We start from the raw sequence: 27,103 nt of genomic DNA, 5'->3' as shown, positions 1-27,103 counted from the left end.
AGACAGAGTCTCACTGAGTTGCTTAGCGCCTTGCCATTGCTGAGGCTGTCTTTAAATTCATGATTCTCCTGTCTCAGCCTCCCGAGTTGCTGGGATTATAGGCATGCGCCACTGCACCCAGCTAGAGCAGTCTTTTTAATATTATGAAGATTCTCCTGGGAGGATACATTATAGAAAATTCAAGGAATAGGCAGCTATGGCTCCTATTAAAGAAACTCAGGACTAAGATTCCAAGTAACCAGATATTTCCTTTACTTCTGCTCACCATGAGTTAACATACTTTTGTGAACATAGTGAGATATTTATTCATCAATTGAAAAAGTGACAATTATATCTCTGTTCTGTGCAAAGAAGAATTCATGCCCCTGTGAGATCACAAGAAATATGTTCAATAAAATCTCCACGTTATAGATATTATAGTTAATAAATATGGGTAAGAATTAGCTACAAATAACTATATTTAAGATGAATATATAAAACAACTTAACCATGGGGAAAGGAAGGCAAGGGTTGGATACAATCAAAGTGTGTTATATACATATACAAATATGCCACAGTGAAACCTACTGTTATATGTAATTCAAATTCACTAGCAAAAAATAAACAAAATAACTTACCCAAGAGCATACGGTTGAGTAGTGGCAGAATTAGTACTGGAATCCAGGTCTTATGTCATACTAAATATGCGATAAATGTTTGTGAATGAGCATGCTAACTATTCCTCATGTTCATCACTGGTACTGCCAATGTGTGTTGAAAATTAATTTTACCCCAGGATAAATATAAACACAAAGATTTACAGAGAGAGGAAAAAATATCACTCTTACTGGAGACATTTTAAAAGCTTAAGGAAAAATGTGATGTTTGAATGTAGCTCTAAAGAATGGGAAGGATTTCAACTTTTAGCAACTTTATACATCTATAGATGAGTAGGACCCAAGACGCCAGTGTAGAAAAGGACAAACAAGTTTGAAGAATTTTTAGTCCAAACGAATGGTTTAGATCAACATTGTAGAGAATCTTAAATGCTAAAGAATTTAAAGATTCCACAACTACAGAGGATTTGGGAAAGGCAGAGTGATCAGCATTCTTGCTCTGAAATATGCTATAATAGGCCTTGCTGACTTCTGAATAATTTTTCAGTGTTTTTTTTTTGCTAGAAAGAAAAATGAATGTGACAGCAAAATTGTTTTTTAAAATACATTTTCACTTCCTCTATTTAAAAGAGAGAGAGAGAAAGAGAAGCATCAGAGGAAATGTTACCAAAAATGCAAGAGGGAGCAGAATGTTTATGGGGATATTCTAAATCTCAGCAGATTATTTACCAAATCAGGCAAAATGGCTAGGCTTCCCCATTTGAGCATCCTTACGTGCTTAACCCTGGATTGAGCGTACCCAGGGTTTAATGTAATGTTTACCAATGTAATCAAGGAAAACTTTCATTTAAAAAAAATTAACACATTGGGAAATACTTCCCATATAACATAGCCCTTGTTATCCTTATAACAATAAGTACGGGTAGAACTGATAAGAATGAATCAGCACCATTTATTGAGGAGATTCACTGAGGAATAAAATAACTTATAAAACACACACAAAGTTACACACACACACACACACACACACCAGTTCTTTCCATGAACAATTACCTCTGAGAATTTATTTTATATCCCTATCTTGGATTATTCTTCTGTACAAGTGTGACTTAGTCAACACATCACATAGTTTTGGTCACCTTAAACAGTATCACCGTCATTGAGAATACAATATATTATGTTTTGCAGGTTAAAAAAAAAAGAATTATGACCACACCTGTTAGGTAGGAAGGAACCTGTATCAAACAAGGCCTAATATAAGGAGGTGACTCCCATGTCTAAGACAATGTTTTCAGATAATGAATCTGTTGCAATCACCAAGTAATTTACTATTCATTTGGGACCAAAGGAAGTGTTCAGACTGAGTTCTGAAGTGCCTCCATCTATCGAAAAGGTTTGGGCCTTTTTACATATTAAAGTGATTATCATTTATAACAACCTCTTAGCAAACTTCTTTTTGAAATCAATGATTATATTCCCAAAGAGGTAATATTGGGTCTTTTGAACTCCAGATATCTTTTACAAAGCATCATATTTTTTAGAAAACCTATCACCAAAAGGCAACTCGAGGTTTTGAAGGTGCAGAACAGAATGGTAATAGGCTTTTCACAATAAGTATAAATCAGAGCTAAGGACTAACATCCTAACAGGTAACATGATTTATGGTCTTGTCATGTTCCAGTCTTCCACAGAACTGTACCACTCGGCTCCTTGTCTCTACACCACACAGGCTTCATACACTCCCATTGTCTAAGAGCAATAGGCAACTTTAGAAGAATTCTGGGGATTGAATCCAGGGCCTGCTGCGTGCTAGACAAGTGTTCAATCGAGCTATATCTCCATCCATTTTTTCATTTTATTTTGAGACAGGATCTCACTAAGTTGCCAAGTCTGGCCCAGAACTTGCCATCCTCCTGCCTTAGCCTCGTGAATAACTGGAATTATAGGCATTCACTGATGAGTGCCACCAGAAAGGATTCTTTTAGCTGGAACTAAATGTAAAACCTCAGAGAGTACAGAAACTTCAGGTTTAAAAATGAGTAAAAACCTTACTTTTTTTTTACATTAAAGATTACATGGTTTATATTTTCTACTCCCATCCTGCATAGATCTGTTTATAGGAAAATATCTCTCTTATTTGGGGCAGAACTCTGTCAGTACTTTCTTAAGTATTTACAAGTCCTGATGCCAACCATTCAAAATTGAACAGATATTTTCATTTTTAAACTGAGGAAATGGAATACTTGTTAAACTGGTTTTTAAGTGACAGACCCGATCTTAAAATCAGGATTATCTATTCCAAATTCCAGACTTCTTCTGTGACAACTTCTTTTGATTTACAAGCTGCTATTTTGTTGTTGTTGTTGTTGAAAACAAGGTCTTGATAAATTGTTCAGTCTGTCCTTGAATTTGCAATCCTCCTTCTTCAGCTTCCTGAGTAGTTGGGATCAGAGGTGTGTACCACCATGCCCCATTGACAGACTGCTTTTATATGTATGTTTTGATATAATTTGTTCAGTGACCCTGTGAAGTCTTCCTCTCCCATGAGGACAAGTTTGTGAAAAGATTAATCATCCTTCTATTTTCTGTGTACTCATCCACTTCAGTCTTGTTTCCTCTCCCATCATGTCACCAAAACCTTGCTAGTTGCTAAGCCCAAGGATGCTTTTCAGCCCCTTCCCAACTCACCATGGCACTTAACAGCGCGTTGTTGACGTCCTGACCCAGTCATTTTATGATGACATTTTTTCTTTTCACTCCTTTGACCATTCAAACTCCTTTCCATTCTATCTTTCAAAAATCTCCTTTCTGCCCCTTAAGAACTTTCAGAGGTCTGTCCTGTTCTCTTTTCTAAAATGTATACTTCATTTTTAATGATTTTTATCCACATCATAGCTGGAGAAGAAATCACAGACCAATTAATAAAGGACCTTATATACAAGGATGAAAAACTTGTGCTTTATTCTGATTATAGATAAAGGGAGGGATTACAAAAGAAGGAGAAACAGATTCAGTGCCTTCAGTTTTTAAGATCACATGATTTAGGAGCCTGTGGGGAAATCAGGCAGTCATATCTGCAAAAAGAAAGGACAAGAATATGGGTCAGAGCTGGGGCTGGGGCTTAGTGGGAGAGTGCCTGCCTAGCATGAGTGAGCCCCTGGGTTTGATCGCAACACCACAAAAAATATATATAAAGAGAGAGGGAGGGGAATATGGATTTAAGGTTGGGCAGAGAGATTTTGATTAGAGTTGAAGATTTGCAAGAAGTCTGCTTCTACATGTTAGAGAAGAAAAGTGTGGCCATGGGTGAGAACTTTGAGTGGAACATACTGAAAGAGAATAATGTCAAAAATAGCATCCTTGGTTAATTATACACATAAGTATTTCTTTGCTCTGTTGGCTAAGAGGACTTAAAAGGAACAACAACCTAGTAATAAGCTCAGCTGATGCCTAGATCTTGATTTCTAATGCCCTTCTCCCAGATGAGGAACCAGATGTCCTTGGAAAAATAATCAATTCTAAGACTGAGGCAGGAAGTATTCAAGATGAGCCTGGACTTCCTTGTGGTGCTGTAAAGTAAGAAAGTGCTAGAAATAAGTACAAACGGGTACATCAGAGGAGCCACCTGAAGGAGCTTGAAGTGGCCAACCTCTGGAACACTTGAAGCAACAAAATAGAGGAAGTAGCATTGAATTATCCACAAATCTACATTGATATAAATAAATGGTTAAACAAATTAATAAATAAAGGTGAAGGGACAAAACCCCCTTGGTGAAGAATTCCAAATGATTTACGTAGATACTTTGTGCTCGGGGATGAGAACCACAAATCTTTCTTCTATCCTTTTTTTTTTAAATTTAATTAATTTTATTTACTTATTTCCTTTTGAATCGAGGTATTGCTATGTTGCCTAGGCTGGTCTTGAACTTCTGGGTTCAAGTGAACCTTCTGCCTCAGCCTCCTGAGTAGCTGGGACTACAGGCTTATGCCACTGAACCCAACTTTTTCATTTAGTTAATTTTTTTAAAGAGATTGGTATCTGGCTATTTCCCAGTCCAACATCCCTAATTCTTAAGTATTCTAAACACAGAGACATAGTTTTCCTTCCAAAAAAAATGAAATATGGAAAAGGATGGAGGAGTACTTTTACTTTGGAGACACCTGACAGATACTACTTAAGCCAGTTGATCAAGGTCAACAATGACAGTCACAAATAATGGTAATACTAATCCATACCTTTGATATGATGTGATAAAATAGCACTCTACCTATGTGGTCACAGCCCAAGCCTTATAATAAAACACACAACTCCCAGTAATGAGGCATCCTATAAAATCTCTGACCAGTACTCTTCAAAATTACCAGGATTGTCAAAAACAATTCTGAGAAACTGCCCCAACCCAGAGAGGCCTGAAAAGATGTGGCAACTAATGCAATGTGGTGTCCCAGATGGGATCCTGGAACAGAAAAAGACATTAAGTTAAAACTAAATAAGTTTGAACGAACTATGGACTTGAGTCAAAAATAATATGCATAGGGCTGGGGTTGTGGCTCAGCGGTAGAGTGTTCATCTAGCACATGAGAGACCCTGGATTCAATCATTAGCACCACATAAAAATAAATAAATAGAATAAGGGTATTGTGTCCAACTACAACTAAAAAAAAATTTAAAAAATAATAATATGCCTATATGGATTCATTAATTATAACAAATATGCCATACTAATTTAAGATGTTCATGATGGGATAGTTAAGCACAGTGGTACCTGCCCGTAATCCCAGCTACTTGGGATGCTGAAGCAAGAGGCTCTACAAGGAAACCTTGGAATACTTCCATGGGCCATAATGAACCCCTTCCACAATTTTTCCCTTTGATTTCATTTTAAAGGCCTGAATTTACCTCTGTCTCTGCTCACTCTGATTCAGTGCTCATTAGCATACCGGCAATCTAACTCTCCAATAAGAGTCTCTTGGATTTTATCTGAAGGACAAATGACATTGTGACTAATAACTCTTCATTGTGTAGTGTCCAATGTCTTTTCTGTCTTCTTAGATCAGTGATCACCATCCTTTGATACACCCAGTAATTTAAAAATGCACAAAATTCTTCTAATATGTGCATTTTAGAACACTAAAATTAAAAAAAAAAAAAAGAAAGAAAGAAATTAAGCCAGTGCAGTGGCACATCCTTCTAATCCCAGCTACTTGGGAGCCAGAAGCAGGAGGATCACAAGTTTGAGGTTAGCCTGGGCAACTTAGTGAGACCCTGCTCCAAAATAAAAAGAGCTGAGAAGGTAGCTCAGATGTAGAATACCCTTGAGTTCAATCTCAGTAGTGCAAGAAAAGAAAAATGAAATTAAAAGTCATCCTATTGAAAAAATTTTGAATGCCCTCTAGGATAGCAATTTTTCAACTGTGTTATATGTCCCCCTAAGTGTGTGTGTGTTATAAATATGGGAATAATGGCAAGGTAACCATCTTCCAGATCCTCAATGCCTATACATATATACACACTAGAACTGCCTAAGAGAACTTACAGGAAGGCCATCATGCTGGGTCCCTTCCACCTCCTTTCCATAATTGTCATTCTCCCCAAGTACTTTTTCCCACTTTTCTCTCTAAACCACACCATGATGCACATCCCTGAGGTCTGGAAGGTTTTAGGGCACAAAACAAACTATGGGACCGCTCCCTGTACTGGCATGGCACCGCACACTGGAGATCTTCACTGGACTCTGTTTCTTCTCTCATGCCAGAGTGCTTAGCCAAGGACAGCCATTTCCCAGCTTTTGCAAAGACACTGAAGTACTAAAATTTTACCCACAGAAGGAAGTTCCTCTAATTCAGCAATACATATAATGCCTGTCACATAGTAAAAATAAATAAATAAGTAAATTTTTAAAAATAAATAAATGAAAAGACTTAGAATTTTTAAAAATATTTTTTAGTTGTCAATGGACCTTTATTTTATTTCTTTATATGCAGTGCTGAGAATTGAACCCAGTGCCTTACACATGCCAGGCAAGTGCTCTACCACTGAGCCACAAACCCAGCCCCAAGATGTAGAATTTTAAAAATATATTTTTATAACCTAAAATTTTGAAATTGAGTAATTTAGTCTATCACAGTTTTAGATGAGTTCATGGTATTCACAGGTGCCTACATCAGAGTTACAGAATAAAATGCTTAAAAAGGCTGGAAATAAGGATTTATGTATAGGCCATGAATAGGAGAAAAATTAATCTGACTGATTAGGCACTGACCCTGGCTCTGTCATTACTTATGAACAGAATTATCTGAAACATGTGGGTTTGAACTAGATGAATAACTGGATGTCTTGAAGATCAAAAATTGCTCAGCAATTATTTTATTCTTGCCAGTGTTGGCATGGCCCTGGAGGTCTATAAAGACTACAGTCTAGAGCAGAATGAACTGTCTTGGGCAGGTTACCTTCCACCCCAACAGCCAGTAATAATGATATGTGATGCAGATGTCTGATGGGGAGAAGAAAGGGGACAAGAAAGAGACCTCTGCCCCCAGCATGAACCAAGCCCTGGTTTTGGCCTTAATTTCCCGAACACCACAATAACTGGTATTACTGTCCTATTTTAGAAACAAAGTCACTCAAATAAGGAGTGGAAATGAAATTGAATTCAATCTATAAAACTCTTACTTACTGTAAGACAGGACCTAGCCACTCTATTAATATAATAATAATAATAACAACAACAACAATAACAACAAGAAGAAGCATACTCAACACACACACATGCATACATGCTATATAGTCACAGGCTTGTTTGAGGGTAAATCCTGTTCACAGCATTGACATTTGTCACCCATCAACATCAGTCTCCTAGTCCTCTGCAGATTGGGCATGTTAACAGCTCATATGCTTTTACATTACAGGGATGCTGTGGGGAACAATTAAATGTCTAGAGCCAGCTAAGGATTATTAAGAGCTAGCAATTCCCTTCTCAGGTAATTGCTTTTGAGCCATAAAGGGACAGTTAAATAAGCGCTTCCATTTTAATATCATTTTCAAGAGATAAAAAGGATTCTAAAATTCCATAATGTCTAAATTTGGTACTGCTGTTTGGGAGGTGAAGAAACTGTATAGTCATGTGCTTTTTATAAAGGGATAATTGCCTGCTTCAAAAACTTCTTTAGTTAGAATTTTTATTGGGGTAAACTGTAGAAGTTCCACAGAGAAGGTGCCTTACTTTTCAGAAATCAATCCTTGTGCAGGAAGTCTGCAACTCATGAAGCCATTCTGCAGACAGTGCTTCTAAATAAGTGTCCAGGTTAATTTTAATCCATTGCAAGGTATCATTTTTCAAGTCTATCTTGTGGCAGTTCAGCCCTGTCACTGTCAAACCTTGAGAACCTCAGCTCATATGGGGACTGTCCCTTCCCTCTTCCTGTCTGCAAATTCACCTTCTCCACTGCCTCCTTCCCATTTAGCACTTAAACATCTTTGTTTCTCTTCCATCTTTAAAAAAAAATACTAAAACTCAAAACCAAAACTCATTTGGTCCCTATATTTCCATGTAGCTCTTTCCATTTACTTCCCAGTCATCTCTTGGAAGGAACTCTCTTGGAAGGAACTCTCTCTTTAGCCTCCTTACTTCCCATTTATTCAAAGACACAGTGGTCAGGCTTCTGCCTTTTTCTCTCTCCCACAAACACACTCCCTTGAAAGTTTTTTATTTTTTAATTAATTTTTTTTGTAATTGTAGATGGACAGAATGCCTTTATTTTATTTGCTTATTTTTATGTGGTGCCGAGGATCGAACCCAGGGCCTCACGCATGCTAGGCAAGTGCTCTGCCACTGAGCTACAGCCCCAGCCCCTGAAAGTGTTTTCATAGAATTCACGGATGACCTTTTAGCTGCCGTATCTATAGAAGTCTATTTCGTTGACATATCCAGTCCTTTGATACTCTACCACTTCTTTCTAGAGCTCTCTAGTATTCACACCCCAGTTCTCCTCCCATCTGATCATCTTTTTCAGTTTTCTTCAAGGTCTTTAAATATTGCAACTCCCCAGAGTTATCGGGAAAGAACACTTTACATTCCTTCTGGGATATGATCTCAGATATTCCCAAGACTTTGGCTTCCACCTTTAAATGACTCCCTCCTTGCTGAGCACAGTGGTACACACCTGTAATTTCAGCAACTCAGAAGGGATCACAGGTTTGAAGTCAGCCTGGACAACTTAGTGAAACCCTGTCTAAAACTTTTAAAGGTGGGGGGAAGGGGATTGGGGATGTAGCTCAGTGGTAGAGCACCCTTGGGTTCAATCCCCAGTATTGCAATAGATAGATAGATAGATAGATAGATAGATAGATAGATAGATAGATAGATAGATAGATAGATAGATAGAATCCCTCCCTCCAGATCCTCCCAAATGCCTCTAGTCTACCACTGTTTCCAGGATTCAGAATTCTGAGGCTTCCTTAGCATCTCCTCTTGGATATCTCCTGGGAACCTTAAACTCATTACACTCAAAATATCTGTACTCACTGCAATCTCCTCTTCCTCCAATGCACTCATCTCATTAAGTAAATCTAACTGCTAGACACCTATGCATCATACTTGATGATTAAAAGCAGCATGTATAAGGGTTATGAATAGGGTCTCATCTGAGTTTGATTCTCAGCTGGCCACTTAGTAGCTGTGTGTGTTACGGGCTTGGTTTGTGTCTCTCTGGATCTTGGTTCCTCACCTGTAAAATGGAAATAAGAATAGACTCTACCTTACAGTGTTCTTATTAAGATTAAATAAGATAAGTTTTACAAAGCCCTCATACCATATGTATGTTTTTACCTCTTCTCTCGTTCTAATATTTAATACATAGATGATAACATTCCCTTCCACTTAAAAGCATTCAGTATCCTTCATTACCTCCAACATCCAAATTCTTTATCTGGTCTACCATGACTGTGCATGCTTGCCTCAGCCCCATCTCATGTCTCAATACCAGGCCAAAAAAAAAAAAAAACATATTCTGAATATTCTTGTGCTGTCATGATCAGGTCTTTTCAAATGTTCTTCCTTCCTCCTTGACATACTTCCCCCCAGCTTCTGGCCCCTTGTGCCTGCAAAGCTCCTCCTTGTTTTTCAGGTATCAACTGAAATGTTACTTCCATAGGAAGTCTGATTCCTGGACTAGTTGAGGCCCCAACTCTAGTGGCACCCCCTTTCTCCATAGAAAAGACTTAACTGGGCTGCTCCAGAAATCTTCACCATGGCTGATTTTAGGACTGCCAGCAAGAGTCTCTACAAAAGAGTTTAATGTAGATAAACTTCCTATTTTCGTGTTGCTCTATCTTATTTGGACACTAGCCAGGAAGAAATCAGCACTCCAGGTTCTGGACACCCCTTACTAGTTTTTCACAAAAGTATCCAGTATAGTAATTTGTAGAAATGTACAAACAAGGCCTCTGGCCTTGAGCTGGGCTTCACAGAGATGTCTACATTTCTAAGATAAGAGAAGTTACCAATTGGGCTCCATGGTAACAGCTGGCAGGGGGAGGAAAGAAAGAGGAGAAGAAGCTCTCCCCTTTTCTAGTGCTGTCCTTGAAGAGTTAACTTGCCCAAAACAGTGAAAGAAAAAGCTGCTTTTATGTTAACTTCTGAATCCTTCCCCTTACATGCTGGGTATAAAATTCTGAAACTACCTGAACTCGGGGTTCAGGGGATTGATTGATTACAGCAAAAGCTGTGCCCTCTGAGCCTGGCTGCAACCCAATAAAACTGTTTCCTGCTATCTTTGGTGCCTTGCCTCATCTATCCCTACAATACAACTACAATCACCACACCACCCTTTGTTTCTTTTGCATAGCATGTGTACTCTTCATTATTGTTTATTGTAAATGCTTCTTTGTTCAGTTAGATCCTACTTTGAACTGTATTCTGTGTAAAGCAAGGGACTGGGTCTCCTTTACTCCCCAATCTTATTTCTTGGCATATCTTAGGTGCTAGAAACATGAGCAAACAAACACATTCACCCTGTTTTGAAGGCAGAATTATATCAAGTAAAGAAATCACAAAAAGTATAAACCTATGGACTCTTGAGGACATGGGTTGAGTGGCTAGAAAATTCACTACCTGGTCTCATAGGAGGAAAAGAACACAGAATATTTTTAGCATAAATTTTGAATTTTCTGTGATAGACTTCACTGTTGATTTGAATAGTCAATTTTTAAAGTAGAACGAGGTGCTCTATGTCTATCAAGAGTGTAGTCCATTTTGATAAATCAAACACTTCACACCCTCACTTCTATTCCACCACATCTGACAATTATTACATAATGGCCATCTTTTGCATATTCCTACCAGCCAGGGTTTTTGTTGTTGTTGTTGTTGTTGTTGTTGTTTTTAATTCTGGATATTGAACCCAGGGCTTCACATATGTAGGCAAGTGCCTTCCCTCTAAGCTACATCCCCAACCCCACCAGCTAAAGTTTGTTAATTAGCTGATTGTGGTTTTTCAAACTATGACTGATATTTTTACCCACCTCAAAGTTTAAAATTTTTAGTTTAAAATGCTCCCTTTTTAAATGAAAGAGATTATGACTGAACTGTATGTTTTTACTTGTGGGATGCTTCTTTTCTTCATGCAGTTGGTTCTCTAATATTTGAGTCTTCTTCTAAACCAGGTGCAGTTACATGATAGACAATGTGATTCTACTGATGAATGGTGCATTGCAGAAAAAATCCGTGAAAGAGATTCTGGCCAAATGCCACCCATTGGGCCGTTTCACAGAAATGGAAGCTGTCAACATTGCAGAGACTACTTCAGATCTCTTTAATGCTGTTTTGGTTGAAACACCATTAGGTATGCATGCATAAACTGCCCATGTATGCTATCCCAGTCAGTAGAAAATGTGCTTTCAGTTCATAATTTTTTCTAACATGATTGTATTTTTATACAATACAGATTTGCTGCAGTTGGGGGGGGGACATTTAAAGATTCTTCTAATCTTTTTTTTTTTTTTGAGGGGGGAGTACCAGGAATTGAACTCAGGGGCACTCAACCACTGAGCCACATCCCCAACCCTATTTTGTATTTTATTTAGAGACAGAGTCTCACTGAGTTGCTTAGCACCTCACCATTGCTGAGGGTGGCTTTGAACTCACAATCCTCCTGCCTTAGTCTCCCAAACTGCTGGGATTATAGGAGTGTGCCTTTGTGCCCAGCAGATTCTTCTAATCTTGATCCATCATTTTTCAGGCCAAGATAAGTGAATCAACCTGCTTAGGGTCACATGTGAACCATTCATAGTGGAGAAGAAGCTGGGGATCATCTTCCAACTTGCAAACCCTGTACTATAAATGTTCATTTATTATTTTATTATTATTATTATTATTTAAACATGTAATCTTATTCTTTAACAATGCTAAAGGAATAACTTTATGAGTATTATTTATCTATTATTGTCAGGAACTCTGGATAGTAGCATTTCACTGTTAATCATTTGTCAAAATAGATGCCTTTTATTTTTAACTTGCTGGGGATTAAACCCAAGGCCTCCTGTGTAATAAGAATGTACTCTACCACTAAGCTGCACCCCTAGCCAAAACAATTGCCATTTAAAAAGGCAAAAAAAGAAAAAATTTTGTGTCACCCTTTTGTGTCCAAGGCTAAGGCAGCATAGCCTATGGAAAAGGGGTGAGTCTAGAATCAGACAGACATGAGCCGAAGTCAGGCTCTGCCTGGTCACACCAAGGTGACTTGGGACTACTCAATTTATCCCAGTTTCTTCATTTTGGAAATAATCATATCTTGTGGTAACAGAGTTTTGCAAACTAACTGTGACATAATTTTTATTCATAACAGCATAAATTAGGTTGCAAATGATAAATATTACTACTAGATAAGCAGCCATGTGTTGGGGATTTAAGGAAGGATTTCAAAAAGTGAGCCTTCAGTGAGTAGTTCCAAGGTGCTGAGAAGATTAAAATAAACCAAAATGAATTCAGTGTTTAGTACAGTGAGCAGTGTCCAGGCCTCTTTCATAGTAAATGCTCTATAAACAATAACTTCTATCATCTTAATTCCTGCTAGCCTTATTGAGTCTGTAGATTGCAACTCCATAGTGTTCTCATTAGGAGTGAGCAGAGTCGTGTGTTCAGGAAACGTTATCTACACTTTATAATCTTGCCTTTGATTTATTTATTTTTTTAAGATAAATTTCTGTTTTCAGCTCCATTCTTTCAAGACTGTATGTCTGAAAATACCCTAGATGAGCTGAATATTGAATTACTGCGCAATAAACTGTATAAGGTAATGGTTTTCCTGAATATTATATTTTTCTTGATTATGCAATGTATCATAACCAGAGTTCTTTATCAATAAAAGTTACTTTGCCCATCAGCCAACTTCTATAATAATGAAGCTATGCAGATTTGGAATGTAGTTCTTTTTTGTCTGTCTTCCCATTGCATTCATGCATGTCAGCTTCCCTCAGCCAACAAGATTTTTGAAAGGAAATAGCATGCCCTGTACTTCTGTATTCCTAGCTCCATGCACAGTGCACAGAATATAAAAGGTGTTGCTTGGATGGCGGTAGGTGGATGGATAAAAGAGTGGGGTGAACCATATCAATCCATTTAAAGTAACAGCATGCATAGTAAACCTTCTGCTATGTAGTCCCTCTCTGTCATTGATCCTGTTATATTGAGTCCCCACATCTCATAGTTAACTGCCCACACAATTTTAAAGTACAGTGTGTCACAATCACCAAAATGAAAAACTGGTGGCCTCCACATCACATACACCACTTTGCACAATCCAACTGTCTGGACTGTGCTGCCACCATTAGAGTAGCCTTGTGTATGGACTGAGCAAATCTGCCCTTTTTCATTCCAACGTTTGTAGCATCTTTGGATACTCCCACAGGATAAATAAATATATAGTGTCATTTATGTATAGCAGGCTTAGCTCAAACACATGGTCCTCTCAAAAGTATTGTACTACAAGCAATTTTTCTTTTTATAAAAAGATGTGGGCTTTAAGGAGATGTCCCTGAGATATAACTAACAGAAGGCACCACTCTAAGCCATTTGTAGGCCTTAACTTACTTCATCTAATAGCCAAACTGGGATTTCTACCCATACCCATTACTCAGGTGAAAAAACTGACATGGAGATATAGGGTTTCCTTGGTAGATGTTAGTTAACTAGTGAGCATGAGAATTGGGATTCACACACAGGCAGTCTGACCCTGCAACCCAGTCTGTCTTTCCAATATATCCTCACACTCAAGTCATCCCAAATATGTTTCTGAGAGATTAAATGTCAGCACAGGGCCGCTAAAATCACTTGCTAAGCTCAGAAAAGAACTTGGCACTCTTGTTAGAATAGCCAGAATTAACCATGTGAAATAATTCAAGAACCATGCAAAAAAAAATGCGTAATTATAAGTTATGATAAGTGCCATTTTGTTCTTTTATGGAGTTCTTTTTTAGACTGCAACATGCCGCAACATGAAAGTGTCTACCAAATTTATTATAAAATGTCTCCCTATTGGAAAAAATAATAATTCAATTGCCATTATAGCATTTAATACTCCATAAAAACTGATCTAGAAATTTCCAAAAGGAAAACATATTCATTTTATTGTTTTATGATCTTTCTTCTTTTTCAGTCTTACCTTGAGGCATTCTACAAATTTTGTAAGAATCATGGTGATGTCACAGCAGAAATTATGTGTCCCATTCTTGAGGTAAGAAAGAGCCCCTGAATATTTTATGCCAAATAATGTGTTTACATACTTTTTCTTGTTTTGACCCTGCTTATATATTTTTTTTATCTTAGAAGCCATGTAAAAAATAAGCAGACACTTGATTATATATATCATTTGATGTCTTAAATTAAGAGTGGTATTTGCCTGGGGCCCAGGGGCATAGCTCAGTGGTGGAGTGCTGGTTTGTCTACCTCTGCAGCAGATATTATACTCTTTTTAATTCCTCTTTATCACCATGATTCTATCTATGCTTAGAGGTCCTCTTGCACAAAGGTGGATTTACAAATGCATGCATGATCAAGAATATTTTTAATCATAGGTTATCTGTTACGTTGACTTCACAGGTCGATAGATATTGAGATAACCCAAAGACTTCTGATTTCAAGAAAAATCTAAGCAACATAAGAAAAAAGCAGCAGCAACTGAACATCATTTGCATGTATTTTAACCTAATGTTCTGTTACTGCATATATGAAATTAGTTTTCCTCATATATCTAATCATTAAAATTTTACAGTTAAAAATATGTAGCTATCCCCTGTTGAAATTCTTAAATCCATAGCACTGCTTGAAGTAAAGATCTCCAAAAAGTAAAGAACTCCAAATCTATGTTTGTCCTTATCCATGTTATATAGGAAGAAGGTATCAAATAAATAAAGAACTTTTTTTTTCATGACAAACTTAAAATCAGAAAGCGAGCTAGTCTCTTTCATGCTGGTCATACAACATGAATAACCTCGTGACCTTATGAAACTGTTCTCTTTCGTTTCATCAATTTAGCCACACAGTAAGTATAATTTATTATAAAAACGTCTCCCTATTGGAAAAAGTCTTATTATTTATCGTTCAAAACTAGTTTTTAGTTGGCATCATTTTTATGGTTTAGAAGTGGTTTTGTATATCTTAAACCTAGAAGTATGTGAAATAAAAGTTTTGTTAAAACTTATAACTTTTCAAAAGGTATAAAATGGCACTATTCATAGCCAACATTTACTATGTGATAGTCTATCCTGTGTGCTTTATATACATGAATTCACATGGACTTCAAAAGTGCACAACAAAATGGGCATTTTAGTATTTGGTTTTCAGAAAGCACAACTGAGGCACAGAGAAGGGTAGTGACTTACCTATTGTTACAACTCTAGTAAGTGGTAGTGTCAGGATCTGAACCAGGCAGCCTGGCTCCTGGTTGTCAGCTCTGTATGAACTTCACCATTCACAGTTGTCCTGCATAAAGTACTAATTCATAAGCAAGATCCTACTGTATAGCCTAAAAATTCAGAAATCAGTAAGAATTATGTTTTTGTAATCCTCACTGGTGTAAAAAGACACAATAGTGTTAGAAAAATGTTTGCCCCTGAAAGAATTTGACCAAATAACTATAAGCCCAGTGTTCTCATTTTCTCTTTCCTATCCTCAAAATACTATCAAATTAGAATAATTTTTTTTAACTATTAAAAATGAAGATTCAGCTACCACTATACAGCTGTACATGGCATGCTGGACAACATTATAACCTTTCTAGTTATATGTTCAGAAAAGATCTGTTCATTTTACATACATATTTTTCATCATATAATCACCTTCCTTTCATTTGTGCAGTTACAGATAAATTCATAAAGTTTCATATACATGCTCATTTAATCTCACTTGATGGTTTCTTCAAAAGACTTAAGATGGAAGAAGAGAGCATAAACCTAGACTTGCATGTGAAAAGTACAATCATTATAAGATTGTACTTCCATATGAAGAAAAGAAATTGATTAAAATTCAAAACAAATACATTGCAGTATACTATCACCTTTTGTTCCTGATCTTCCATCTACTGTAAATGGTTAATGATACAGTACACAGGCAATAAGGTTGGGCTGGATTCCAGTTCACCTCACCCTTCCATTGCCATGGACACCTCTGCTCTCTGAACCCCACTAGGTGTATCCTTTTTCCTTTAAGGAACTGGCAATGTGTGACCTGATCAGTTCAACTCTATGATATGCAACTGATAATTACTGAATAAGTCAACAGTATGGTTTTTCTTAACAACAACAATAAAAATAAGTTATGATTTGAAAATGAATATTTCTAGAGTGGTAAGGGCATCCAACATACACTGTGCCACACGGGAACCCAGTTCCCTGCAAAGAAAACAGGAGCTAAATCAAACCAGTATCACCCCATTTGATTTCCTGTAGTCAGATGTTGTCAAACTTCACTTAGGGATGATCAAAGAAGAGTCTTTTCATAATTCTAAAATTATATTTTTTTCACTGAGAGGATTCATACACACACACTCACACACTCACACAGCCTCTACAGTAGAAGAATAAGGTGGATATGCACATGGTTATACTTGAGGGAAATGAAAGTATAATAGGGGTTCAAAGGAAATCATATCCACTTAGGGAAGAAATAGAAGGGCTTGTTGTGAAAAGTGGCATTTGATGGGGCCCTCAAATATAGGTAGGAATTCAACATGCAGAGGTATGGTACAGGGTCTATGTGTTGCAGGCTTGGGGAAGAAGTAGTAATAAGGACAAGGAATTGGCAAGTGTTCAGAATGTTCCCGTAACTATTGTGTATGTTGAAGTCCTCTGTTCTTGACAGGGCATGTTAAGCCCTTCATGTTCTCTCCCCAGTTACCAGTCCACCCACCTCTCGAATTGCTTCCCCGATGTTTGAATTACAATCATTCCTCCAAAATGTCATGCCCTCCTTCACTCAGGCTCCTCCTCTGGCATGGCCTCTGCTATCTTGCATATCTGCAGTGCTGCCTACCTTGCCCTAATTCTCGCCTCAAAATCCTAACATCTTAGAACTAGAAAACACATAAAAGAACATCTGGGACAATCACCTCCATTGTTGCTCCTCCTGCCCTAATTTTTATTTTAAGGTTTCTTGTTGCTGTGAATCTCCCTCTTGGCATTTCTTCTCTTGTCCCTTCAGGGTCTAAACTTACTGACAGGTCTGGTGTTCTTCAGTAGCCAGAGGCAGCTGCTTTTGCTTCCCAGTTGGGCCACTCCCGACTCCTGGCCCACCCATAATTTCCATGAGAGCAATCAAATGGATCAGACAAAACTCTCACTCTCCTTCTGATAGGAAACACCTGTTCTAACAAACAGTAAATTCCAGTAAAATCTGTTGCAAGTCTGGTTTTGTCACTGGTTAATTATCAGAAGTAACGATGAAAGGATAGCATAGAGCCATTCTTTCCAGCTTCTGTAGGCATGTGAATAACCTTGGAATCTTGTTAAAAAGCAGATTCTGGTTCAGTAGGTCTGGACTGTGGCCTGAGACTCTGCATTTCTATCAGGCTTCCTAGTGACAAAGTCCTGCTGAGTTGTGAAATACTCTTGAGTAACAACATTGTAGAAAATATTAGAGAACTTGGAAAGTAGTAACACCACAGACTGTTGTTCTATTGGATTCAGTAAACAGTTGAGATGTTCCTGTGTGTTGGGCACTAGTTATTCAAAAATGAACAAGGAAGAAGAGATTTGATCCCTCAAAGATCTAAGAGTGCAGTGAGCATAAAACACAGGCACAGATTTCAAACTAATGTGTAAGTATAGGGCACTTCAAGTTTCTGAGGCCAGTGACCATGGCAAATACCAGGGTAGGTGGGAGAGGAATCCTGGAGGGATACAATAAGATGGAATGGTCAGAATAGGTAGAAGGAGAACCAGGAGATAGTAAAAACATGGACAGCAAATGAAAAGAAGGAAGTCTCTAGAATGAGTGATTGAATGAACTAGGTCTTACATGAGGATGGGAGCTCAGGTGCCTCGTGTCTTTATATTGACTTACCTTGAGGATCATGCAACCCCGTCCTCTTACGAATAAGGAAGCAAAGGCCCTGAGAGGAAGATAACTCACCCAAGCCATAGAATTCTTAGGTACAGAGTTGGATTTTCTTTTATATCTAATCAAGGATATTAAAAAAGAAAATCTAAACCATGAAAATAGAAACAAATGGTTAAAATTATGAGCTAGGGATATCACTTAGTGGTAGAGCACTTGCCTAGCTTGCATGAGGGCCTGGAATCAATCCCCAGCACTGCATGTATGTGCAGGGTGTGCTCACACCCACACCCACAATTATACTGACAACATTTAGAAAAAGATGTTAACTTGTATGAAATGCACTTTTTCCCCCCAACACTGTGCTAGACACTTCCACTTATATGGTCTTATTCTGTCCCTGACTGCACTATAATGCATAGTATTCCCATTTTTATGGTATTAGTATCCATTTTTTATGTGACTGTAGTAGCCCACATGAGATGCAGGGTGTCTGGGAAATAAAACTTGGTGGGGTTTCAAGGGTCGCAGGCCATCGCCTCTCTGTGAGATCCTGCTCTGGGAAGCAAAGTTAACTCCTTTCCAAAAAGAGACTAAGGGAACATTAATAACATGTCTGCATTCAACTTAGACAGAGGTCAGGAAAAGAAAGCAAATCACTTCAGAAATGAATGCCTGCTTAGGGTTTTGTTTAGACCATTTTGTAGATTATTAGATTTTACTGATTTTTGTCTTGCAAATTCAGTTTGAGGCTGACAGACGAGCTTTCATCATCACTCTTAACTCCTTTGGCACTGAATTGAGCAAGGAAGACCGGGAGACCCTCTATCCGACCTGTGGAAAGCTCCATCCTGAGGGGTTGCGCTTGTTGGCTCAAGTGGAAGACTTTGACCAGATGAAGAGAGTAGCAGATCATTACGGAGTACGTAATTACCCCAGGTGCCCCAAGCACCTTGTGTGATTTCTTCTCTTTTTTTTTTTTTTTTTTTGTACCAGGGATTAAACTCAGGGACACTTGACCACTGAGCTACATCCCCTGCCCTATTTTGTATTTTTTTAGAGACAGGGTTTCACTGAGTTGCTTAGCACCTCACAGTTGCTGAGGCTGGCTTTGAAGTCTCAATCCTCCTGCCTCAGCCTCCCGTGCTGCTAGGATTACTAGCATGCGCCACCACACCCTGCTACCTTGTGTAATTTCTTCACATATGCTTTAGAAGCCCACACATCCAATTTATACTTCCTGTCCAAAGAAGTTATAGTTTATTAGGTAACACAAAATCATCTCTCCCAAAGACATACTTCAAATTACTGGTCCAAGTGTGTTTTTTAAGTTTCCTGCCAAGCAAGTATTTGTTTAAATCTCTAAGGAGTGGCCACCTGAGCACTCCTTTGAAGAGCTCGATAAAACAAGTTACCCAAGAGACTGATGTGGTGTTCTGGAAATGTGAGCTCATGTCAAAATTATGTGTAATACCCTGACCCAGTGGTCTTTTCAAGTACTCATTGAGAAAACAGGGCAAGGGGCCAAATATTTATCTGGACTACAAGACAGGAATGGAGATATGCATGCATTTTTCCACTCCTTTTTACTGAGTAGCAGAAATCAGGAGAGGCTGGATGTGGTGGTGCACACCTGTAATACTAGTGACTCAGGAGGCTGAGGCAGGAGGATTAAAAGTTCAAGACCAGCCTTAGCAATTTAGGGAGGCCCTAAGCAACTTAGCAAGACCCTATCTCAAAATTTAAAAAGGGCTGGGGATGTGGCTCAGTGATAAAGCGCAACTAGGTTCAATCCCCAGAATGTGGTGGGAGGGGAGGAAAAGAAAGATAAGAAACTGGGAGAGGAAAGAGAACTACTGGGATTCCTCCCCTCTGCTGGCATTGAGCTACTCTAAAACAGCCTGAAGCTTCTCAGCTCAAGGTTACATATCTCATCCCAGATTCTATTCCCTCTGATTTCTGACAGTTACATACCCTCCAGGTAACTTTTACCTGGACTAGAATGACACTCATCTTTTCCTATGGAATTTTTTTTTTTTTTTTTTGTGTGTGTGTGTGTGTGTGTGTGTTTGTGTGTGTGTGTGTGATGCTGGGGATTAAACCCAGGGCCTTGAGAATTCGAGGCAAGCACTCTACCAACTGAGCTATATCCCCAGCCCTTCCTGTGGATTTCTGAAGCCCTCTAATAAACAGAAAAGTCAGCAAATGATACATGGACCTTCATAACATCTCACCTATAATTATATGAGACTATTCAACACAGTTTTAAACTGGAGCTTTCCCCCAATTCCCATCCCTTCCACATTTGAAATTTCATGTGAATTTTATCAGTTGTTATCTCCCCTCATGAACCCATATTGATCAAACTATAAGCGTTCACTGAGTCCAAAGAACTGGAGTGTGTAATTAGTTCTGACAGTGTATGTTAAGACTAGAATGTCAGCTTTTGCCTCTTGCCTTGTATCCCCGAATAAGTGAAGAGGTTAGAATTTCATCCACACTCTTATTATTTGGATTATTTTTCTCTTTTGTCCAGACCAGAGACCAAAGATCCTACATAAAATATTCAGGGCTTCTGGTATAGATTTTTATGCACAATTTCTATATTTCTAGAAAAATATATTCACATACATTTATAATAAATGAAGATCTCTTAAAAATTAATCTTTGTCTTTGTTTTTAAGGTATACAAGCCTTTGTTTGAGGCTGTAGGTGGCAATGGGGGAAAGACATTGGAAGATGTGTTTTATGAGCATGAGGTATGACATAAATAAAAAAGGCTATCAGTTAACATACTTTTACTGTGGGTTTTAAATATGCTCTAGTTTGGGTATTCTTTTTGTAGTTGAGCAGGCCGATCAATGCATGTCAGTTAATAGCATATTAATGGCTGACTTGGAGTACCAAGGTTCTATGGCTTACACATGATAGCTTCATATGGAATTGTCCTGGACAAACAGATGTGCAACCCTGTGATGCTCTGGAGGAAAGCAGCTATTCCATAATTAACTAGAGAAGCCAGTTAGTACCTCCTCACCATCAAATATTGACAATATTCACCGTTTGGTACATCTCGTTCTAATCCATTTTCCCTTCAGGAAGGGTTTTTCCATGGTTAAAACACATGGACACAATTTTAAATCTTAGGAAATATTTATATGGAAATCCATTTGGAGATTCTAGACTCTTCTCTTTCCCTAAAAAAAGGCAGAGGAGTACTTAACTCATGTTTAGTCAATTAGTGGACTACTGGACTGTTTTAACAAAAGTGTTTCCTCCCAACCAGGTAAATTCCCCCCAAATCTAGAGAATGTTTCTCATGTATTCATTTCTCTGAAATCATTGGTCCTTCCATCTCAATCTGACCAAAACTAATAATAGGCTTGGATTGGCTCCCGAAAGCCATTTGGAAACTTTCTTGTACCTACCCTTTAGCCATTTTCTGAGAGTTCTCATGTCTGTCATAGAAAAAAGCAACAACAATGCAAATTACCCAATATATTAGGGTTCTTTCTAAATTCCACATTATTGTGCTACTGCTGCAAAGGGGACTATTAAAGAAGCTGCCCTTGGCAGGGATAAGTATCTATTGCTGAGAACAGAGGCAGCCTCCGCTTCCTGACTGTTTTGTGCAGTGTTTTCAGAGCTACACGAGGAACTAAATACTTCTCCTCCTTTTTTCCATCCTAAATGTCAAAATGGAAACAAAGGAAGGAATTTCCTACTTTATTCCAGTTAAAAAATTATTTTTGACAATTTTTGTTTGCTCACTTAGCTTTTACAGAATAAAACAACTCAACTGTATGGAAAATTGCTGCCAAGTATCTTTAAAAAGCTCATAATATCACTCAATCTAAATTCCAGGAGCCTGTGACATTGCCCCGGAGGGGAGTTAGACACCCTAAATACCTTTTTCAATTTTTAAAAGTTGTAGCCAAGAATACTTAAATGAGACAAGTTCACTAGGTGGAAGCCAGACAAATATTAGTACAAAGTTAGACACACATTCCAAAATACACCTAGCAATCTTTACCCTAGCAGCAGTGCTGCTAAAATTTGGAGTTTGTATTATGAGTCTATACACTTGGTTTTTTAAAGTGCTGCTTTCTGCATTGGTCAAAGTTCTAATGCTCCCTTTAGAACTTACTGAATTGCTACTGTTTCTTCTTCCATTTGGCCCAACTTGGATATTGTCTTTTTAAATTCAAATAAGCACTGATTGAACAGAAGCCAGTCTGTAGCTTAATATTATTTCATAAGTGCGGTATGTTCCAGAGAAGTTGATCACCCGTGTTGTTTTTTTTCCTTCCTCAGGTACAAATGAATGTGCTGGCATTCAACAGGCAGTTCCACTACGGTGTGTTTTATGCATATGTAAAGCTGAAGGAACAAGAAATGAGAAATGTTGTGTGGATAGCAGAATGCATTTCCCAGAGACATCGAACTAAAATCAACAGTTACATTCCCATTTTATAAGCCAATATGGAGGCTTCAAATGCAGACAATCATGAATGTTAAAAGTTACTGAGGAAAACAAAAGGAATTATGCTACATTATCTAAATTATACAAAAATAAGCCACACTGTACCTTGGTGAATTGTAGATCCACTGCAAACCCAATCAACCAACCTGAAACAAAGCATTTCTTTTGTTAAGCAGCCTTAAATTTTGTTTCCAAATTTATGTTTCATTCTTCAATTAGACACTAGTTTTAATTAACCCTACAGTACTTTTCTTATTCTTACTTGGTCACGTTAAAAATCAGACCTAATGAAAATATTATATTCTTTCTTTTCCATGCTCCTCCACAGGCCCAAATACTGAAAATCTCCTTTACTTTTTAACTGCCTTTTCTCCTCGACATCCATAAAAATCAAAAGCTGGATGTAGCCAACTTAGACCACATTTAATGAGAAATGTTACATTTCTTTTCTAAGACATTTTGCCTTGGTAGAATTGAGAATGCTACACAGTTCCCTTGATGCAAGTAGTGTTAAATTTGTTAATGAGTTACTTTCTCACAACTTTCTTTAAATAAAAAAGAAAACTGTCTTTTTTTGTGGTTCCTTCATACTTTACCAGAGAAGAAAAATAACCTCACTAATTGTTTTTTGTTTTTCCATTCAGAAGCAAAAATCACAGATATTGTTTGTACAGTATGGATTCTCCATAAAACCTCAGTAAAAGTAGTGTATGATGCTACCCCGAAAGAGTAAAAGCAGCAAAATTCTGCTCAAGTCCTTTCTTTAATTATATATATGTAATTATATATATAATATGATATATATTTTTAAATTATATATATTTTAAAAGTGTATATATATATATATATATATATATATATATATATATATATATATATTTTAAATCCTAAATCTAAAATCTGTGTTTGCTATGCTTTAAAAATTAAACGCATACAGGGCTGGGGGTGTAGCTGTGGTAAAGTATTTCTCTGGCATGCACAAGGCCTTGGGTTTCATCCGCAACACCACCACCACCACCAACAACAACAACAACAAAATGTAGCTATTTGAGAATTTTTTTAAGTGAGAATATAGAGATTACATATACACATATATCTAGAATTAGATGCATAAATCCAAAATTTTTAGTAAAATATTTTAGTAATGGGGATTTTTTTAAACATAAAAATAGTGACACATAGACCAAGAAAGCCAAGTGCCTAATGACTTTACTTAGACATTTAATTAACCCTGCAGTACTTTTCCTATTCTTACTTGGTCGTGTTAAAAATCAGACCTAATGAAAAGTTCAAATGGGATGGGGCTATAGCTCAGTGGCAGAGCACTTGCCCAGCATGTATGAGGCACTGTGTTCAATCCTCAGCACCACATATAAATAAATAAAATAAAGGTCCATCAACAACTAAATATATATATATATTTAAATATAAATAAATATATATAGAAAAGAAAAAAGAAAAGTTCAAGGCCAACCGCAGCAACTTAGACACCATTCGAAAATAAAAAAGGTTCAGAATATAGCTCAGTGGTAAAGCACCCCATGCAGGAGTCCCAGCCTACACCCAAGTTTTGATGGTAGCTGTGCAGGACCGAAGTGCAGACCCATCAGCTGAAGCCAAAGCACCTGTTGACCAAATGGCCCTTGAGATGGAAAGTATCCTCCCTCTCTTGCTCAGGCCACTGTCCTTCATAGTAGGACTTGCACTGGGAGACTTTTGTTTTCCATTTTAGTCTGTGTAGATTTTCAGGGTCAGGGCATCTATAAAGATTGGAAATCAAAATTGATAGGAAAGGAATACAAGAAGGGTATGGAAATGCTTCTCAGAGGACTCCTGCCTACCCCCTCTGCAAGTTATGTCTAGGACCCTTCGTGGGCCACAGGTTGCAAGCTTAAGTTATACTCACTTTCCTTGTATATGAAGACTCAAAACCCTTCCTTAGCCTTTCAAGAGTCCAGCTTTTGTGAGAATCTACAATCTCTTGAGGCAAATAGAATGTGCCCAATCATTGAAAAGGATACACACAGTTGCAATTTGAAAACCTTGCCCTGAAGTTTCAGAGTTTACAAGTGACTGAGCTGGGATCTGACTTTTCCATCAGGCATCAGGGAACTGGGTTACTACGAAGAACGTAGACCTCTGAAAAACACTTTATCATGTAAGGCCAAAAAGTCAGGTCTATAGAACGATGAGGAGCAATGAGACAAAATGTATTTCTGATTCTAAGTGACAAAGCTGATGCTCCTCACCATTTCTTCCCTGCCCTGCTCCCAGCCTTTCTTCAACTTCTCAAATTTCCACTTCTCTTGTCTGGTGCATTTGGTCTGGGAACATTGTATTCCAATGACGGCACACCCAGAATTCTTGCAGGCTGCAGCCAGTCCTGCCTGTTCTTTCCTAGAGTCTTTCAACCATTCTCCACTCTCTCCCTCCCTGCTCCCTTCAGCATTGCTTTCATGGTTTTGCCAAGTCTTTTTTCAGCCTCTCTGTGGTCAGGAACTTGTTAGACCTTGAAGGAGGTTTTGCATTCAGGAGATTGGTAGTGCTCTTTGGGCTCCAAAGGTAAGAGTTGCAATTCTCAGGATGTTTGGAGAATATCTAAGATGAAATAAGTCATATCATTTGTTCTGATGCTCCAGGAAAAAGGAACACTGAGGGAAAGTGGACCTGGCCGTTCTGCATCTGGATGCATTTTGACCCAAGGCTAAATATTTTTAGACCATGAAGGTACTCTGTCAACCAGTCTGAAGTGCCTCTTCTCCCTCTGCCCAGCATGGCAGCAATAGAGTATGACATTGAGAAGACTAAGGAATCTTTGTACAGTGTAGAAAGACTCCATGATCATCAAATCTGAGGAGCTTGTTAATCATAACCTTTAAGTTCACCACTTAGAAATGCTGTTAGCAGTGTCTTAAATCCAGTTAAGACAAGGAAAGGAGACAGTTATAATTTCACTCTGTTTTGTCCTAGTGATTCAGGACCAAAATTCTCCCTATTGTATGATTCATTTTGAGTCATTTTTTTCTCTACTTCAGTATATGGAAGCATTAAAAACTTCGTATGTGTGTGTGTGTGTATATGTGTGTGTGTGTAACATATATGGGGAGAGAGAATGACTAAGAATAGCTAGGAAATATATGTGACATTATCAAAGGGCATCATTCTTAGTGATTTCATCCCTTACGTCTCTCAGTCGCTGAGCCCAGAAGTTTTGATGTCATTTTGGATGACTGCGTAGCCATAAAAAGTGTACATTTTATATATATGTATACAAAAATAAAGTGTAGAAACTATAATAAGGCCCAAATTTCCTTCCTTAAGTAATTTCTCCTCTCTTATATTTTCATCACTGCATCTGGCCTCCCATCAGTGACCTTTCCACCTGCTCTCCCTTTCCCCTTAGTCACCTTGTGGTACAGTTTTAAGTGTCAGCCACTAACTGAAGGCTTGATCCTCGGCTGAGTACAGCATTGCTCAACAAGGATGATCCCTGACTGCTTATACCAGGGAAGGCAAGTTGGAATTATCTTTGGAAAGAAAGGAGAATAAGTAAATAAGATACATGTATAGATCAGTGTGACTATAAATATAACAGAAAGGAGATGTTCCCAGAGAATGATCTCTCTATCCAGATCCACAAATGCCATTTAAAAGCCAGGACCATTGACAAATGTATGAGTACATCAGGAACTTGACTTGAGGCACTCAAATACTGGTGATGCTTGCTAACTGGTGTGGTTCTCTTACTGACAGCAACACCAAGTTGGTTAGCATCACCAACTTCACTGACATGAACTCATCTGGTAGTCTGGTGGCCATAGTGTATGCTAAGTAAATACTTCAGAACTTCAAAAGGCTTTCAGCAAAAGGATCATAGGAAAGATCTGCAAGATCTGTATATACAAATAAACGAACATACATTATATTCTAGGGAATTAACATTCCACCACTTAAGTGTGCCCTGTGTAATTCCATAAAATATCAGTTCATTTTAGCTATAAAACTTAACGTGAATCCTAACAGTGACTTTAATCATTTAGGTTCACATACCTGTTAAGAATCTGATGAATACTAAGACATATTTCCTCAGAATGTTAGATACCTGCACATCCACATGCAATTTTGCATAATATATGAAAGGAATATGCACCCTCTAAAATCCATTCATGGGCAACCTGGAGGTTTATAGACTCCAGGTTGGAAATCTCCACTGCAGAGCCTGAGGAATAGAAGAAAATCACAGTTTAAAAATTAATGGATGGGAAAGGATTTTAATTTGAGAAATAAAATATAAGTGCTCACGTATCTTCCCTGTATCTTACAAGTACATTGTGTTGAGCCAAACAAGCTGAACAAGCTTCAGGACATGGGTACCTGCTTTGGTGGGGAAGGATTACCCACCTGGACAACAGCCAGTCATGTCAATCATGGGGAGGACACGGGGCCAAGGTCACAACCAGTTTGCTCTCATACTA

The 27,103-nt window shown here is 38.0% G+C and overlaps 1 protein-coding gene and 1 long non-coding RNA gene across 2 annotated transcripts in view; one reads left to right on the top strand and one right to left on the bottom strand.

Moving 5' to 3' along the window:
• The window catches only part of Atp6v0d2 (ATPase H+ transporting V0 subunit d2), a 45,897-nt gene extending 22,700 nt beyond the window's left edge, over positions 1–23,197 (top strand). Inside the window, exons 3-8 of the mRNA XM_005328630.4 lie at positions 11,260–11,438; positions 12,808–12,887; positions 14,250–14,327; positions 18,891–19,067; positions 20,830–20,904; positions 22,460–23,197. Of these exons, the coding sequence (XP_005328687.1) occupies positions 11,260–11,438; positions 12,808–12,887; positions 14,250–14,327; positions 18,891–19,067; positions 20,830–20,904; positions 22,460–22,621 (751 nt within the window). The 3' untranslated portion in view covers positions 22,622–23,197. The remainder of the gene's footprint in view (positions 1–11,259; positions 11,439–12,807; positions 12,888–14,249; positions 14,328–18,890; positions 19,068–20,829; positions 20,905–22,459) is intronic.
• On the bottom strand, positions 3,095–22,464 carry LOC144365462 (uncharacterized). The gene is made up of 2 exons (XR_013423928.1): positions 22,293–22,464; positions 3,095–3,670 (listed from the first exon to the last, which is right to left on the bottom strand). It is a non-coding gene; the product is annotated as an uncharacterized LOC144365462 (long non-coding RNA).
• Positions 23,198–27,103: the final 3,906 nt, after the last annotated feature.

The sequence above is a fragment of the Ictidomys tridecemlineatus genome, chromosome 7, assembly GCF_052094955.1.
Source record: "Ictidomys tridecemlineatus isolate mIctTri1 chromosome 7, mIctTri1.hap1, whole genome shotgun sequence".
In the NCBI taxonomy this organism is placed as follows: domain Eukaryota; kingdom Metazoa; phylum Chordata; class Mammalia; order Rodentia; family Sciuridae; genus Ictidomys; species Ictidomys tridecemlineatus.
Note: the sequence above shows the minus strand (reverse complement) of the source record. Positions and strands in the feature narration are given on the sequence as shown.